This window comes from Chaetodon trifascialis, chromosome 4, assembly GCF_039877785.1.
Source record: "Chaetodon trifascialis isolate fChaTrf1 chromosome 4, fChaTrf1.hap1, whole genome shotgun sequence".
NCBI lineage: Eukaryota > Metazoa > Chordata > Actinopteri > Chaetodontiformes > Chaetodontidae > Chaetodon > Chaetodon trifascialis.
In genome coordinates, this window is record NC_092059.1 from 1,582,474 (window position 1) to 1,601,458 (window position 18,985).

At 50.2% G+C, this 18,985-nt stretch overlaps 1 protein-coding gene across 10 annotated transcripts in view; it reads left to right on the forward strand.

The window, feature by feature from the left end:
* The window catches only part of mast2 (microtubule associated serine/threonine kinase 2), a 123,380-nt gene that overhangs the window by 69,254 nt on the left and 35,141 nt on the right, over positions 1-18,985 (forward strand). For 6 of the 10 annotated variants that reach the window (XM_070960137.1, XM_070960141.1, XM_070960142.1 and 3 more), the window contains one exon: positions 9,017-9,048. In XM_070960137.1, coding sequence (XP_070816238.1) covers positions 9,017-9,048 — 32 coding nt within the window. Of the gene's footprint in view, positions 1-9,016; positions 9,049-12,052; positions 12,317-16,068; positions 16,219-18,985 lie in introns of those variants that run through there. The other 4 variants (XM_070960139.1, XM_070960144.1, XM_070960145.1 and 1 more) reach the window with 4 other exon arrangements.

Sequence of the window (18,985 nt, forward strand, 5' to 3'; positions counted from 1 at the left end):
CCGTTATGAATTCATGACAGCAGAGCGAGCTCTGAAATCTGGGTCACGCATCACAGCGAAGCAGCTTCACCTCTTTTCCAAAACCACTTTGCACATTTTCATGAAGCTGCAGCCGGCGGCGTGCGCGACTTCCTGTTTGTTCTGGTCTCTCAAACAAGTTGCTGAGGTGCATCAGATCTCAGCCTGTGTCTGCCGGGGGGGGGCAAAGGGAGGTGAAACCTCACCTCTGTCACTCATGTCCCATCAGGCCGTTGGACGGAGTTGAGGCCGGGCCACAGTTCAGAGCTCCTGACAGCGCCTGCAGCCGAAGACGCTCGACGCATGAAGCAGCCTCATTTTCATTTTTATTAAATCCGTATTCGATGTGGTGCGTCTCACCTGCTCAGGTTAGCCTTCAGTTTAGTTTTAGACCCAGCCTGTTTTTCTACACGTAACGTCTGTCTGTAAGATCTGACCTCAAACGTGGACCTCACAGGCAGCTTCACAGTATCTGCAGCAATACGTTTTCTAAGTTTGGGGGTCTCAGCCTCTTTCACTCGTGACCCCTCATCACAGTTCACCTGTCAATTAGTTCAACTGATGAGCGACGTTTCCCTCTCAGATTGTTCATGTGAATTACTTTATGCAGCATTTCACAAGAAAAAGGCTGAAAAACAAGAGAAAATGCGTTTCTGTTCCTTCAGTAATTACCCTGCGACCACTTGGGGTTTCTCCCTCTGATCAGCAGCAGAGCCTGCAGTGACTGATGTAATCGTCCGCTGCTTTGAAAGAGTGTGTGAGCACATTAACTGTGTAAATGAGTCTGCAGCCCTGGGACCTGGACCTCCAGGAGCGCCGAAGACCCACTAAGAAGACCTTGCAGTGGGTCTTACTTTGTGATGTGATCACGAGGGCCGTTCTTTGAGAGGGTCAGCATGTGCTTTAAGTACTTTAGTATTTCAGGTTTGTGCTTAAATGTTGTGTTAAATCAGATTGCCAGGCAGCACAGATCAATAGCACAGGAGAAGCTTTTTGAATCGGTCCAAAGTGACACGAGATGGAGGTTTTAAACTGGATTTGTTTTTGCTGGAGGTGTGTTATAAAGGTCGAGCTCCACACACACACACACACACACACACACACACACACACACACACACACACACACACACACACACTCAGAGGATGCTGAACACACAGTCCCGGTGCGGCTCAGTTCAGCTCAGCATGTTGAAACAGACACCAGACAGCTCTTTGTTTTAGTTTTTGTAGGGAAGCTTGTTTCAAATCCACCTGCCAATCTGTCTCACACACACACACACACACACACACACACACACACACACACACACACACACACACACACACACACACTCTCACTGTCTCCGCCCGCCTCCCTCGCCTCCACCCGGCCACTCCCTGCCTGTATTATCTGCAGATAAAACCCTTCCAGCGAGGCGTTTCATTTCATCTGAATGTGTAAATTCCAATTAGGATTAGCTTGTTTTCTCTGCCGGCGCTGATAGCAGCTTTAGCATCTCACCAGAGGAAGTGTCGGCGTGCTGGAGCTCATGACAGACAAGCTGATGAGGCCAGATTAGCTCCTTTCAGCTGTGTGTGTGTGTGTGTGTGTGTGGGCGTGGGCGTGGGTGATGTTCCTCATAGTTGAAGCTAATTAGCAGGTCGTCTCCGTGGCGGAGGGGACGAGCACCAGCACGCTGGCTGGGTAATTGTGCACTTCTGATAGCGTTTGTTGGACAGACCCCACAGCTGCACGTGTGGACGTCCTGCAGCGTGACAGGAAGTGTGTGTGGAGAGTCTGAAGAGTCAGTGATGCAGCTGCAGAGGAGTGACAGGCGGGTGAATGGACAGGGACGTGAAGGCTGAGCTGAACGTCTTTGAACATGAGGGACTCGTGGACAGCGCTGTGTCCTCTGTGGTCATGTGAGCGCCATCGCTGACCGTCATGTGACTGCTGCTGGATTGTAGCTCGTTTGCAGATGATGTCATGTCATGTTGTGGTGGCGCGAGCTGCAGGAGGGCAGGAAGTGATTTTCTGCATAGGAAGCTCTGTAACACACTCTCAAAATACAGATGTTGTGCATCGTTAGCGATCAATCAGACTGAGAAGTCAGACTGATGTTCATGAGGGTGAAAAAGACGAGAAACTGACCGAAAAACACGACTAACACTCGTTAACGGTTTCACAGCTGAACGTAAATAACAAACCCTGTCCTGTTTAGAGACGGTCCGTGTTCCACCGGGCCTCTGCATGTGGCCAACCAAGCACACCGGAACAGCGTCACGCTTGGCTCTGATTGGCTCTTTGCTTTAAAGAAAAGGATCTGCCTTTAACTGCTGCTGTCTCTCAAACACGTCACCTGAAGGCTTTAATGGATCACGGCTGAATTTATCTTAGCTGAAGGTCCCACTTTCCCTTCAGTCAGTCACGCTAACGTCTGAAAACACACACATGATCTAAAACAATTATATAATGAACACACACACACACACACACACACACACACACACACACACACACACACACACACACACACACACAGAGTCATGGGCTGTTAGTGGCATTAGTGTAGGAAGAGTTATATCTGCTCATTTGGAAGATTAAAAGCCAGCCCAAATGGATGTCATCCCCCCAGTGACTCACGCACACACACACACACACACACACACACACACACACACACATGCACCCACACACACTCTTCTCTTACCCAGTGATGGAGATTAGTTGTGTTAATGTGTCAGTGTGTGGCCCAGGCGAATTACAATGCTCTTCAATGGTAAAGTGTGTTATTCTGGGACACAAACACACTCACCCTTGCGCCCCTTACCCAAAACACACACAGAGACACACACACACGTACACTCCCAGCCCTCTATTAGAGCCTTACTGGTCCCAGTGGGCCTCTCTCTGTGGTGGAGAGGCTCTCCCGGCGGCCGTTAAGCAGCAGCAGAGCTTTCATTAGGACGCCGCTCGTGTCCTCGGAGCGCCGCCGCACAATTAGCTCATTCACTTAGAGCAGCTTTATGTCGCTGCTGAAGGCTGTATTTCACTCCAGCGCCACGTCTTCATTTCCCGCCGCGCTCACATGAATCTCCACGTTATGGCTGCCGTCCGTCATGTTGCTGCTGATGTGCAGGTTTTTGTTTCCCGTTATGGATATGATGATGTCTACTTCAGGAGCACTGATACTCGCCAGGAGAGCTGCTCACCTGTTCAGTTTGTAGAAGCACGTGGACATAAAGGGCTTCAAAGCTGCTTCAAAGCACAGGAAACGGATTAAATACTGAACATTTCTTCGTGCTCATTTGATCAGTACAACAGACTCAGACGTCACTCTCGCTCCCAGTTTCTCTCTTTAGACAAATACTCTTTATGTTCACTGATAGACGTCAGTATCTGTTCCTCTCTGCTGCTCTGTCCACTACTGCTCGTCAGTTCAGCCCTTTGATACTTCCTGTGCACCTGTTTCACAGTAAAGGTCTTCAGAAGGATTGTCTTTTCCTTTTCCTCGTAGGCTTTTAAAGTGAAACGTCTGCGGGAAGTGATGGAGTCTGATATGATCTGAAAAAACTGCTGAAATTCTGCATGAAAGCAGTGTTTCTGAACGTCAGAGCGCTGATTACGACATGACTCCGGTGATGTGTGGAAGGGATTCGTGCTGTGAAATAGATATTATTCTGAATGTGTGCCATTAAAGAACAAGTCATTTCACCCTCCAGCAGTGTTTTTAACCAGCTTTTGTTTGCAGCTGCCCTTCGTTTGTTTGTGCCGGCCTGATTACTGACTTACCTGTCGTTCAGGAAGTGCCTGGTTTTGCTTTCTGAAAACGTTGCTTCAAACTGTGAATGACACACTTTTCCACACAGCATCAGCAGTCGCTCCACAAATCCAGATTAACGAGGATATGTAACGGTTCCTCGTTCTGTACCAACCCACGGCGAGGTTAATGCGTCTTACTGTAATTAATGCAGATTCCTTTAAAGTCCTCTGAAGTCCGCATCATGAGTCAGTCTCACGTCTCTGATCAGTTCCTAAAGAAAAAGGCTGAAACTGAATCCAGCAGCCGAACAAGTCGAAGCCTCGCCCTCTGGGTCACTGCTGATTTCAGCCCGAACGGTCGCTTCATCATCATCAGCTGAGCGAGTGATGAAGAGGCTGACTGTGTGTGTTCACGTGATGCTCGGACAGATCTGTCCTGTCAGACCTGTCCTTGGTGTGTCTGTTGTCCAGACTGCAGCAGACTGAGCTGCGCCCTCGTGATGGTCGCTGTTTTACTTCATTACTTAAACGACTTCTCATTGATTCGGCTTCTGTTAATCACTGTGTGAACTGTGTAGCATGTTAGCCTAGCATGTGAGCTTCAGTTACACACCTGGTGGAAACAGTCAAACTTGGTGCTCGTTGTGTAGCTGTTAGCTTGGTGATGCTCAGCTAACCGCTAACATCCTGCCGGCAGACCTCTGATCTCTGTCCCTGATGAGCTGATGCTCTGACAGGGTGGAGTACAGATGGGTGGTGCAGCACAGCGAGCTGCTGGAAATGTTGTAATTACATGAGAAAATAAAGCAAAGTTCACCGAAGTCGTAATAAAGCAGAATCATCCTTCGCTTTGTTCCCTTTGTTGTGCTCCACATGTTCAGTGTAACGTTCAGGACAGTTTACACGCCGCACATCCATGTTTGTCATTAGCCTCCCTGAGCCTCTGCCCTGCGTGTGTGTCTGTGTGTGTGCGTGTGCGTGTCATGCCACAGTCTCTTTGTTGTCGCTCTTCCTCATCCATATTCACGGTGCTGATAATGAATTCTGGCTGCCGGCTGCTGCTGCAGCTCTAATTGTCTCCGGTGGAGCTCGGCTCCCCTGCATCCTCCTGTTAATTGCATGTTTTTAGCTCGACTAAAACATGTTATTATGATCGGGCCCCTGGGTGGAACAGCTGAACACACCCTCCACACACACACACACGTACTGTACATGCAGAGTGGTTAGACAGTCGTTTTGTACACACACACACCCTCCACACACACACACACACACTCAGATATCCTCATGTTGCTCTCGAGTCCTGAAGGCCTGTTTTACTGTATAAATGCAGCTGAGTGTGTTTGTGTCTGTTTGTAGACACACTGACTGTTTCTGTCGAGTGTGTGTGTGTGTGTGTGTGTGTGTGTGTGTGTGTGTGTGTGTGTGTGTGTGTGTGTGTGTGTGTGTGTGTGTGTGTGTGTGTGGATGATATTGGGCTTTAAATCAAAGACAAACAGGAAGGAGAAGAGTTGAAGTTCATGAACAAAACTCCAGAACAGTGATCGATTGAAAAGTCCAGATTCAGGACACAGACGGGGACGGGCCTTGAGGGGACAGACCTTTGCTGTTCATGTGTCACCTGACTGTGTGTTCAGGTATCTGTCACCTGTCCTGTCTGCTGCGTCTGCGTCTGACAGCCGTGTGTCCGCTCAGCCTCGTTTATCCGTCGATTAAACGACACCTTCAGCCTGATTTGTTGTTTCAGTCGGTCTTTGGTTGGACGTGTCTTAAACGCAGGATCATCATCATGATCGTCATCCCGCGGCGCTGCAGCACTTTCCCTGTGAGGAGTCTTTGTCCTGCACATGCTGTCCTCTAAGCTTCCTGCGGCCTGCAGGCTCAGGTGCATGTACCTGCACTGACGGAGACGTCTCAGCTCATTGGTCACGGACTTCAGATGTCGTGAAGTCAAGAGTGTGTCTTAAAGCTGCGACGTGATGTCCCTCCATCTTTCGAGTCTTTGCCTCCACTCGGCTTCTCCTCCGTCCCTCCGTCTCTAATGACATCACCCCCCCAGCCCCCCCTCTCAGCCGTGAAGCGCATTATCAGTGCCGTGCTCCATCGGGCAGATTGCTTCGGGCTCTTTGCGGCGCTCCTCTCATCCTCGCCGTCGCTGCACATAATTTGATCAGCGCTCGCTTTGCTTTCGGCACAGGCGGGCTGCTGCGTGCGTCTTTATGTTGGACATTACTTTTCTCCCTCTGTGGTTATTTTTGCAGCGTGGCTTTGGGGTGAACATCCTCCCTCAGGGCTCGGATAGCAGCAGCTGCAGCGCGCACACGCACACGCACACACACACGCACACACGCTAACACACCAAGCTGTCAGACGAGCGTCGTTTCACATGGTAGATCTGCGAGGGCGGACGGATCACACAAGCATGAAGCACTTAAACACGCCAACACTCCTCTTCCTCTCCCCATCTGGAGCTCTCTTGTCTTTTTTTCTGTCGTTCAGCCAGACAAGAGGTCACAGTGAGGAGGAAACTCACTGTTCTGTTTATATTATTTCTTTATTATTTCTATTTATTAGTATTATTATAACATTTTCATTCTCATTTCTTCTGCGCGCGCTGCAGATTCTACTCCTGAGGAAAAACAGAGGTACAGTTTTGGACAGGTTTAGGCTGGTAAGCTGACCCTGAGTGGCCCTTTAACAGCGACAGTGAATCCAGAAATCATGACGAGCATCTCTGCCTCCTCACCCAGACCTCAGCTCGCCCTCCACGTCCCGCTGTGTCCTCTGTCCTGTTTGACCTTTGGCTCTGCTGCTCGTTGTTTTCAGTCTGATCATAAACTCACGGCTGTACTTCAGTGAGCTGTTAAAGGGACAGTTCAGGCTTGTTGAGGTGGTGCTGTGCAGCACAGGACGGACGGAGGCAGCAGCAGAAACACACTCCACCCTCCTGAAAAGAGAAATGTCAGTTGAAGAGGACGCTGTGTTTTCAGCACTGCGCCTCGCTGTCAGACGGCCCCCGCTGCAGCACATCGCTCTGCTTCTGCATCAGCATGACTCTGCAGACTGCTGCAGGTGACTGCTGATGAGCACCTCCCACAGCCCTTCACACACCTGAGCGTCGCTTTAAGACCTGCAGCAGAACCAGAGCGGAACAGCCGAGAGGGGCAGCAAAGGTCGCCCCCTCCCCGCTGACGCTCCGGCCGCTTCCTGTCCCCGTGGGTCTGGACAGCATCTGTTCACAGGACTAATGGAATCACTGGGTCCAGTCTGACTGACAGGAACACACGCGCGTGCGCACACACACACACACACACACACACACACACACACACACACACACCAGCTAATTGGTTCATTTCTGGCTGCTCTGTTCCGGGAAGGCTAAATGAAGGCTGGCAAAATTTTGATTGATGTTATCATAGCGCGCTGATGCTCATGCACGCACGCACGCACGCACGCACGCACGCACGCACGCACGCACGCACGCACACACACACACACACTCACTGCAGACCTCTGCCATACAGCCGCTCACTGTGCTTCAGCTGAACTCCATCATGTCCATTAGCTTATCAGCACACAGACACGAGGAGACAGAGGGACGTTTTTGGACGCGCTGTCCCACACAGCAGCACAGAGTGTGTCTGAGTGTGTGTGACAGACAGGAAGTGTGATGGAGAGATAAGAACGGGTTCGAACCAGAGCCAGAAACTCGCTGCAGAGTGCTCTGCACATGCTCAGTGAGGCCTGGACGGTCTGACCAATCAGAGAGCAGCATGAGTTTAGCCCTCAGGACTGATCAGAGGTGAGTGAGGCCGGACGAGGTCCTCTATGATATTAGATTCATATTAGTCACACTGTTCATGATCTCTAATCAGAGATGGCGAGGAGCAGCAGAACTGAATTCTTTGTTTCCTCACACGTTCGTTTGTTTGGTTGATCTGATAAAAGTTATTTCACAATATTTCACTGTTCCAAACGTGTTGAGCTGTTGTCCTTATTTTAAACCAACATGACAGCTGATTATAAGTTAAATATCGATAAGAGAGGCTGAATCACTGGATGTGAATGAAATCACAGAGGCCGTGTTGTTTTTTAATGTGAGAAAGACTTCAGCAGATGAAGTGATTCACTGAGAATAATCATTAGTTTCAGCCCTAAAAGAGCAAAAGAATGATCATGAAATGGACATGGAAGTGTGTGTGTGTGTGTGTGTGTGTGTGTGTGTGTGTGTGTGTGTGTGTGTGTGTGTGTGTGTGTGTGTGTGTGTGTGTGTGTGTGTGTGTGTGTGTGAATGAAGTATTGCCGCCCTGTTCGCCCTGATGGATGCTGATGAAGGTGTTAATGATGTTTTTCAAAGTAAAACCAGCTGTTGACCTACTTTGGGAACCTGGCAACACGAGATTTCAACATCCATGTACACACACACACGCACACACACACACACACACTGACTGCTGCACCAGGTGGTGCTCTTGAGGAAGGCTGTCGTGTTGGTGGTCTGTTTCCAGGAGCCGTCAGGTTGCAGGTGCGTCCATACGCGTTCTGTGTTCCACCGTTTCAGACCAGCATTCCGGCGCGTCAGAGCGTTCTGACAGCAGCAGCAGGAGGTCGAAGCTCACCGTGATCAGACCACCTCACGCGTTCAGGCGGCGGGCTGGAGGCCGCTCTGCGGACAGATGAAGCTGTAAGCTGGCCCCCCTTAAAGCTCCTCACGATTAGAACGAAGCTCCGTCGCCCCCCTGTGGTCGCTTGTAGAAGATGCAGCTGAGGTGCACAGAAGAAACTCCTTTTCATGCGCTGTGTTCAAACTCAAAGTGAGGACGCTCAGCAGGGTCTTCAGCCCTCATGACTGATTTATTATTCAGTTCTGTTGTGGAGAACACTGACACACACGAAGGGCTCTGTGAAGGCCGGCAGCATAGTTGAATGCATTTCATCCGTTTTTGTGATTTGAAGCAGGTATTTGTTTGTTTGTTTGTTTGTTTGTGTACCACTCATGTTAGAAATGAGCTGAAGCAGAAAAGCCTGAATACGAACGAGTCCGTGAAACAGAAAGTGAGTCATTGTGGAGGCTTTTATAACAGACCGTAAACACATGAGCGCTGACGTCGAGCTGCTTCCACATGCTGTGTCACAGTGACCCCTGCTGGTCGAGCAGCTGTACTGAACTCGTTTGACGTAAACATGATGTCTGTAAACATGATCCTCTTGATGGTTCTACTCTGAATCTCTTTCTTTCTCTCTCTTCCAGAAGGAGCTGAGCCTTCCCAGAAGAGGCAGTTTGTAAGTACCCATCATCCCCTCTGTCTTCTGTCCAATCAGAGCTCGTCCTGTTTCTGTTCCAGAGGTGTCTGGAAAGCTTTGAGGGTGCAATGCAGTGAACCACACACAGATACGTTCACACACTGTGGGCTGACATCGGTGTTCAAGCTGTGTGTGTGTGTGTGTGTGTGTGTGTGTGTGTGTGTGTGTGTGTGTGTGTGTGTGTGTGTGTGTGTGTGTGTGTGTGTGTGTTCTGGACTGCAGCTCTGCTGTCGTCCTAAAAGTCGCTCAGCTTGTCTGCGTTCACTTTGTCTCAGCTGTTAAAGAGAAAGAGCTTCCACTGAAGGGTTAAAGGGCAAAGTTCAAAAGCCAGTGTGTGTGTGTGTGTGTGTGCGTGCGTGTGTGTGTGTGTGTGTGTGTGTGTGCGTGCGTGTGTGTATGTATGTGTGTGTGTGAATCAGTGTTCTGTGTGTGCGCACGCACTGGAACAGCTGAGCATCCCACTGTGGATAGATACAGACCTATTTATATTCCATGTGTGTGCGTGTGCGCGTGCGTGCGTGCGTGCGTGCGTGCGTGCGTGCGTGCGTGTGTGTGTGCCAGGCAGCAGACTTATCGTCCTTCTTGAAAAGTTGTAAAGCGGTCAGACTCGGTCCTGCTGTTCTCTGATGGTGCTGGAACATGAGGTTTGTCCTTAAGGTGGAATCATCAGGATTGATTGTCTGGACGTCAGTCGCTGTGGAGCCTCCTTAAACTCCACAGCAGCATCAGGTCACAGGTCCACGATACAGTGTGTACTATCCCTACAGTTTGAAGTATTAGTATTGTACTACTAAGGGGCGCATAGCCAGGCCCCTCCACAAACCTGACTATCACCAGGTGTGCATGTAAACACTCGCTGTGTGACTGAATCACCTGTTGCAGGTGAGGCGTTCGAGCAGTCGCTGCGTGCCGTGTGCAGCAGAGGCTGTGGTTTGCTGTGGTTGTCTGTAGAGAACATCCTGTTTCCTCGTCCTCTGAACTCCTTTCTGATCCACAGAGATGATGATGTTGATGATGATGAAAACTGTGTGCGTGCGCGTGTGTGTGCGTTCATTGACCGGCACTGAGCTCGGGCAGCATGGCGGCCGCTGTGAGGCCTCTCTGTCTCTGAGTCGCCTCGGTGGAGGTGACAGTTGGCTGGTGGCGGCGTCCTGCTGTCTCCTGCACGCGGCCACGGCTCGTTTTAACAGACACAGATCACACAGGAACTGACAGCACTGAGACGAAGTCTGTCCACAGAGGACAGTGCAGAGACACAGAGGACGCCTGTTGGCTGTTAGCGTGTCTCCAATTCAGTTTATCAATTTAAACCCACCTGAAAGAGTCAATTCATCAATTAATCAGTGAGACCAAGAACTGTCGGCTCAGCACGCAGGACCACGAGGAACCTTCAGGAGAACACACACACGCACACACACACACACGCACACACACACACACACACACGCACACATACACACATACAGATTTGTGTGTAATGACATTCTCGTGTTCTGTTGCTGCTCCTACGTCAGTTTAGTAATCACTCCACATTAACTTGAGAGTGTGTGTGTGTGTGTGTGTGTGTGTGTGTGTGTGTGTGTGTGTGTGTGTGTGTGTGTGTAACCCTACCCTGCACATTCTGGGATCCAGCTCATTGTTTATGAATTAACAATCTGGCATGTGAGCTGCATTTAGCCCGTCAGGGTCAGCGGTGTTCCCGGCCTTCTCAGAAACCAGCACAGAGGCCCGAGGGGGGGGCGGGGGGCAGCTGGTCTGTGGCCTGATAGCACAGTGACAGCGTCCCCTGTGTTAATGTGTCAGAGAGGAAGACAGTTTCCCCTTCCAGGCCGCAGCGTCGAGCCGTCAGATCATCTCAAACTTTCAGCTTCTGTAAGTTTTCACGGAAAGATTCCTGGACTGGAAGAGAAATAATGAGAAGTTTTAGTTTCAAAGCATCAGAAGGTTTGAGGACACGACGTCACAGCTCACAGCACACACTCCTCCTGACAGTCCTGAATAAAACTCATCATTAAAGTCATTGAAAAAGCAAATTTAAAAGCTGTTTTTACATCGTTAAAAATCACAGAAAAGAAACATTCAAAAAACAAAACAAATTCCTAAAAAACATTTATGAAAACTAGAAATAAACAGAAATATTTGAAGGATTTTTCTTCTAACACTCGTCGTTTGTCTCCACTTCTGAAGTTTGCTTTTTGTCCACTTCTGAAAACACTGCTGAATTCCTCTTCTTCCTGCAATAAACACTATGAATAATTATGAGGCAGGACAGAGACAGACAGACAGAGGACGTCTTCATCTTCCCCCCTCCCTCCTCTCTCTCGCCCTCCTCCCCCCTCCGTCCTCCGTCCCTCCGCCTGCAGTCTGTTGAGGACTCAGTCAGTCCTCTGGTCTCATCGCGGCGATCAGTCGAGCTGAAGCTTCCAGCAACTGAAGGGGATTAACTGGGCGGACCGTGCCCAGGGACGGTGCTCTGCTCCTGGGGACGTGCCGCCGGGAGCGTCCCTCTCAGCCCGTCTGGAGGATCTGTGGCAGGAGTCGGGGGTCCGCTGCGAACAACAAGTCTGAACTTGAAGGTTTCTTACCTGCCGTGATGGAGCTGCTCAGAACTCCGTGTTCTCTCTGACTTTCTGGATTCTTTTGTGAAACACGAGGAAGGAAAGGTGTTCAGCCGACTTTGGATAATCCAGAGGAAGAAGAAACCCCCAATGAGCGGCTGTGGAGCGCACACTGAGTCTGTTTACTGAGCTCGCAAAGTGTGTGTGTGTGGTCCGCACGTAGCTTCTCAGTCTGTGTGTGTGTGTGTTTTGAGGCAGTCTGTTAGTTTGTGACTCAGCAAGCCTGAGCTTGTTGGTGGAGGAACACTCTACCCCAGATACCTCACATAACTGTGTGTGTGTGTGTGTAGATAAGAGCAGGTGCTGACGTAACACACGCACAGACACACACACACACACACACACACACACACACACACACACACACACACACACACACACACACGCACGCACTCTGGTCATTCCTTCAAATATAAAGTGCTGTCGGTGGTTTGAGTCATGGAGGACTGACTGTGGGACGGCGTCTGGCTCTGCGTGGAGCTGCCGGCGGTCAGTTGGACATGTGTGTGACGGACAGATGAGCCGATGCAGTCCAGTGGATTATTAAAGATTACCGCTGAGCCTTTTGTCCCGGGACACAAGATGAAGAGGAGGAAGGAGCGAGCAGGAGCCACACACCTCCGCCTCCAGTAAGAGAGTGTGTGTGCTGGATATCTGAGTGTGTGTGTGTGTGTGTGTGAGAATACAGGTTCATATGATGTTTCTGCTCTTTTTACCTTCTCAGCTGTGGCTGCAGGACGTTTACGTCCAAATGTTTTTATGCACAAGCTAATAGAAGAAAAACAAAACAGACAAAATATTCACCTGGGCGTCAGCAGCGATGCTAGCAGCTCTGTGAGGCTAACAGCTAACATGCTAACAGCTAACATGCCCACAGCAACAATGCTAATGGTGTTCACCATCATAATTTAGCATGTTAGCATTTGCTACTTAGCGCTGAGCTCATAATGCAGCTGAGGCTGATGGGAATGTCATTAGGTTTGCATGTGCTATCTTTTAGTTATCAGCTGTGGAATCGAACTCACGGTCTCCAAATGTCCTGCTGAGCATGACACAAGCAGACCTGACAGATTTGTGTCAGAGCGGAAAAAATTAAGCCAACCCAAAAATAAGAGTTTGACCCGGCCTGCATTGCTCCTGCAGCTCCGTCACCATCACTAACAACACGTGTGAACAGAGGGGGGGCACGCCGGCATGCCGCCGTGCATTACACACATGCATCCATAATACAGTACACACATAGTGTACATGCATACTGAGTCACTGAAACATGGAAAACCGTGAGAGACAGAAACATGAGAAGGTATCAGAGTGAGACACCAGCAGGGAGGGAAGTCCTCCATCAGCTCAGCAGCCAGCCGGCTCTGTCTGTCAAACAGCTGCCCCCCCCCCGCTGTGACGCTTGTTAATGTACAGGCAAATCGTCTGATTTAAAAAGTGTATGAACTGGCTCTCACACACGGTGCATTACACAAACTGTTTACAGTCATTTCAGCTCATCACAGATAATCCTGCGTCTCCCCTCAGGTGTTGATCACAGCTGAAAGCGGCTCTGAGGTTGGTGCACCAGTAATTAAGGTCCCTCCCACACATACATGTTGTATTTCAAAGTGTTTTAACAAGGCTGGATCTCATCCTCTCGACACACTTTCTGTCAGTGTGATGCTGAAGATTCAGCTTCCTGGTGAAGCTGAGGGACAGGGACAGAGCGAGGAGCGTCTCTCAGCCTCGAGGGTCGGCTCGTCCACGCGACCTGCAGCGATCTGAGGAGCAGCTCCTCGTTAGCTGCGCTTCTCTGGATCCTGATCCTCTTTGTTAATTAGTCTGTTCAGATCTTTGTGTGAATATCATAAAAATGGTTCCATCGAGCCTTTTCCATCGTTCTGTTTCTGCTACGTCGGCGCCACAGATGGCCCTTCAGTTCGGAGGGGAAGCTGCATACTAAAGCGAGTGCAGCCCTTGACTTCCCAGCAGGTGGTCTCACTCATTCTGTCCCCCTCAGCGGGGGGGAGGGGACATGTAGGCCCCCACCATAAGGTCCTCATGCCCTGCAGGTCTGCACCAACTGCCAGCTGAACTTTGCAGAGCCAAGAAGATGTTTGTGGGCCTTCAGTTTATTTCCTTTCACATTCCTCTGAAGCGGCCTCTGTGCTTCTGTTTAAGTCATTTTTAGACAAAACGAGGTTCATGCTTCACGATGTCTCAGACAGACTTTAACTGATCCCACTCCTGTAAGTTTTGATGTGAAGCGTGTCGGCTCTGGCTCTGACCGAGCTCTGTGAGGCTGATCCAGAACTTTCTGTCCAGCAGTGATGAGTTGGTGTGCGAGGCCTCCTGCCTGCCGTGAGGGGACGTCTGTGGACAGGCGGAGACGGTTCGGATCGTTGGGTCGAGCGCTGGGGCCCGACGGCACGACCTCGTTACTGTCAAACAAAGCGACCAGTTTTTAGAGCAGATTTCCATCTTTCAAAGAGCCCTCTGACCACCAGGGGTCACCAGAGTCAGAAGTTTAAGTCCCTCTGTAGCAGCTCTGATAATCAATGATCCTGTGTCTGTCTCCATCAGCTGAATGTGATCAGATCTGATTTCCTCTGGAGCAGCTTCGTCTCTTCTGATGAAGAGCTTTTGGTGCTGATGTTAGCAAACTGAGCAGATGTTTCTCACCGACTCTTCTTCATGTCTGTGGACTTTAGTTTCAGTGTAGTGTCTCCGTGTGGCCACAGTGGCTGCTGTTCTCCAGCAGCTACGTCAGCTCACTTCAGAGCGTTGCTTCCGCTGCTGGTGGACGGAGACGGAGACGGAGACGGAGACGGAGACGGAGACGGAGACAGTATTGATTATTTTAGACTGAACGATCCTGATCGTGTCGTCAAAACTGTTATTTCAGGTGAAAACTGACACGTTCCATATCAGGATGAAGGGCAGCAGAGAAAAATGAATGTTTGCACTGTGACAGCAGTAAAGCACGCACACACACACACACACACACACACACACACACACACACACACACACACACACACACACACACGTGCAGTCCTCATCACACATCCCTCTGTCCTCACCCTGCTCTCTCCCTCCTCTCTTCATCCTCTCTTCCTCCCCTCCCTCCCTCCCTCCTCTGTTGGCAGAATCTGGTCGCCGGCTCAGCTGCGTTGCCACGGCAACAGCAGCCTCCTCCAGCACCTGCTGTCCCCCACTTCCTTTCATCCCTCCGTCGTTCAGCCCCCCGCCGTCACCCTTTCCCCCTTCTCCTCCTCCTCCTCTCCCTCCCTCTGTTCCTCTGACGGCCCTCTGTCAGCCCCTGTTCACCAGCGAGGAAACCCCTTCCTCTGGAGGTAAGAGACGTCACCTCGTCACACGCCTGTTTGTTTGTTGTCTTCAGCGTCCTGACCTTCTGTTCTCGCTCAGCTGGAGGGTCGCAGAGAGGAGCCGCCATGTAAACAAGTTGTTTTCTGGCTGCTTTAAAGGAAAATTCTGTTTGTTTTGCTTCTTATTTCCTCACTTTTGGCCAAAGCTGCTGTCACCTGTAACATTTCACTCACCTGTGTTTCATCCAGATCGATCAGGGAACTAAATCAGGAGGTAAAAGTCTAAAAAACAACGGATTAGTTTTAGTTTCTCGCTCTCCATCGCGCTCTGAATGACCTGCCTCTCTCTCGTTTGTTGTTGATTGAAAGGGTCATGAGCCAATCAGCTGGGAACCCGTACACTAGTCCCGCCCTGTTTGCTCACTGTGTGGACGTGCTGCTAACAGCCTATTGTAGCGCCTGCAGCGTTTGTGTTTTAGCGTTTCATCATGTTCAGAGCTGCCTGCTCCTCCATCATGGTCCCTGGTGACGCTCTGACGAGGTCCAGGAAGTAAAGGTGGATGATTTCTGGTGTTTGGCTAATCAGGTGACTTAGATATCAGACACATGATGGTGCTTCAGCACATTGATGAAAGCTTCATTTAAATCAAAGCAGAGACATTAAAGGGATCAATACAAACAGTATCATCGTATCTGTTCTGCGTGTCGGAGGAGAGACCCTGCTTCCTCCAGGAAACTTCCTGGGTTCTTAAAGGTTCCCCGGTTCCTGTGACTGGCTGCAGTGGAACATGATGTTTCACAATCACTGATGATCAGCAGGTAAATGTCACTGAGGCGTTTCATTGGTGGAACCAAACATCTGCAGATCTGTGAGCAGTCTGTCCTCTTCTGCTGCAGACTGGAGTCAATGAGAGCTCCACTCAGAGGATCAGAGGGAGGGAGGGAGGGAGGGGGGCACTGCTGAGCAGAGAGAGAGGCAGAGGAGGGAGGGAGGGAGGGAGGGAGGAGCGGGAGGAGAGGGAGGAGAGGGGGGACACGCCAGCAGCTCTCGCACACTCGCCGGTGTGACAGGTGGAAGCCGGCGTCCGTTCGCCTGTTAGTGCCGCCGTGGCACAGCGATGGTCACACGTCTGCGTTAGCGTTAGCATGTCTGACTCCTTCTGGACGGTGCTCTCCAATTTCTCCCTGCCTGAGAGGAGCATGCTGCGGCGCTCCAAGAGGTACCGCCGCCGTCTCCTCCTCTGTCCTCACTTCACGTCTTTTCTCCTCTCCTCCTTTAATGTTTGTGGCTCTGTCAGTTTTTTTTCTTCTTCTTTTCTCTCTTTTTTCATTTTGCGCCGCTCTGTCCTCGGCTCCCTCTCCTCCTTCTCCTCCTCCTCCTCCTCCTCCTCCTCCTCCTCCTCTTTGCAGGTCTTAGATGCTCAGCAGGAGTTCCTCTAATATGAAGGTCAGCTAACTGGATTTGTCTTTTGATGGAAGCAGGACTCTCGCTGTGTGTTTGAATGGGAGTTTCTGTCACATGTAAGACTGCTGGGATGTGTCCTCGAGCTGCCGTCCGTCCGTCCATCCGTCCTTCTGTCCGTCTGTGTTCTTTATTAAATCTCCTCTATCTGCGTTTGATTTGCGTGTGTGTGATGCAGGCTGCAGGACGTGGTTTGACGCCCGTCTGTCGTCATTCTCCCTCAGCTGACCTGTCCTCTTCCTGTCCTCTGTCTCGTCTGTCACTCAGGGCCAGAAGTGTCCTCTCCAGCAGCGAAGCAGGGCAGAGACAGAGCTGTACTTATCACTTTGAAGCAGCAATTTTCTCCCCCTCCCTGTAATAACAGAGGGAGCTGCCACACACGCACACACTCGCACACGCACACACACACGCACAGCCTCGTTTCTCCTCCTGTGCTCCTCGTCCCGCCTCCCGCTGTGTGTGTTTGTCTCGGCAGTGTTTTTAAAGGAGGACGAGGTTGTGAAGCGAGACGGGACTCCTGCATAGCAACAGGCTCTGGCAGATTTTGGGTTGGCGTGGACGAGCTGACAGCTCGCGTCGAGGCCGACCTGAAGGGACGGCGATGGCGTCAGTCTCTCTAACAGCGGCGGTCGCATTCAGATCAGAAGTACAGTCACTTTTCATCTCTCCTGCTGTTTTCTGTCTTTAGATTTGTCAAACTTATTTTTGGCGTCTCAGGCTAATTTTCGCCGCCTTTCCAGTTTTTTTTATCCCGTCGTGAAAACACAGATACGGTTTCTGCAGCAGTCGGTTTGACTTTGAGATGACGTCCTGTAGAAGACGAGGCTGTCGTCGTGTCTCGGGGTCCAGCCCTGAGGACAGCTGAGGGGAGATCTTTGTCCTGTGGAGGGTTTGTCTGTTGGACTTTAGCGAACGTGCAGCTGACATCAGCGCTGTGAGCAGGTTTCTGATTGGTCTGTCGTGTTTTAGGGGCTTGTTGATGGAAATGATGAAGCGACGCTCTCTTCTTCACTTTAACTGGACTGATTTGTTTTTGGGGCAAACTTTCTCTTCACCACCATCACTGAGTTTTCTCTCATGGAGGAAACAAAGTAAGCTATGAGGACAAAGACAACATGGAGCAGATGGACATCAGGATGCTTTCATAGTGTTTCAGTACAAGTGCTGAGACAACACGTTTTCATCTAAACACAAGCGGCTGCAAAAGAAATCAGCACAATTTCACTTTAAATCACAAAGACTGAGGTGTCACATCTGACCAGGTGATTGACGGCAGCGTGCAGGTGTGGACAGGCTGGTCTAACAGGAAGTACTGTAGTCCAACAAGTCCAACACGTCGTCCTTGTCTCATGTGGAGAGGAAGTGTGGTTGCATCTCCATGAGGATGTTAACCCTGTAGCTACTTACACCAACCCAGGACACACGAGTCAATACAGAGGACACACACACACACACACACACACACACACACACACACACACTGTCACATTGATTTCCTGTGGCGGCTCTGACCCTCAGACCAACATTATTGAGTGGACTGTGGGAAATTAGTTTACGTCTGATGTTATCCACACACTCTCACCTGCTGTCTGATGTGTGTGTGTGTGTGTGTGTGTGTGTGTGTGTGTGTGTGTGTGTGTGTGTGTGTGTGTGTGTGTGTGTGTGTGTGTGTGCACCGTTATGACATTCTGTTACAGTCGCTCGTTTTGCAGGTAAAACACGAGTCAACACACAGGTGCACACACCTGTCCACTCGTCCGTCTCTCTCTGCGTCCTGCTGTTTACTGCTTTCATCTCGCCTTCTTCCTTAAATCCCACAAAGCTCAGCGTGTTGAACACAAAGTGGAATCAGGTGCAACTCTGAACACACATGAAAACCAGAACTTCAGCTCCTGATTTGGTTTTAGTTTTTAATTAAAATGTACTTCTTTTTTTACTGAATTTTGTAAAACAATAACATACTAAGATCATGTGATCACAGCATGATGCCACTAAAGTGGATGAAGGCTTCCAGCAGGGAGGTGAAACGCTGCAGACAGGATGCGGTGGAGCGAGCTCACAGGCTGGAAGCAGAGCTCACCTGTCAGCACCTCGCTGACAAACACCTCACATCCTGTTTGTTTGGTGACACTTTGACTTCTGAGGAGAAGCTTCTTAACGGAGTCTGCTCACGATTTCTCCAAACCTGCCAACAAAATAAGCAAGATGCAGCGTGTCAGTCAGTGAGCGTACAGGTGCAGTTTGAAGAGCTGGACGCGAGTTCGATGCCGATGTTCTCATCTCAGAGAGAAGTAATGTTGAGCTCGTGCTTTAAATGGCTCAGAGGCAGTTTTAGTGAACGCAGGTGAACCTCAGGAGGTGCAGCTGCTCTGTGAGTGACTGAAAACGCCGTCGACTCAGTTATTAGAGGCAGAAAATGACAAACGTAAGAGCTTCTTTGTTTCTTGTCCTCATTTTGGTGAAACCGTGAGCGACTTTGCAGCCCGAGGACGTGATGAAACTGAACTCCAGCAGCGCTGTGCTGT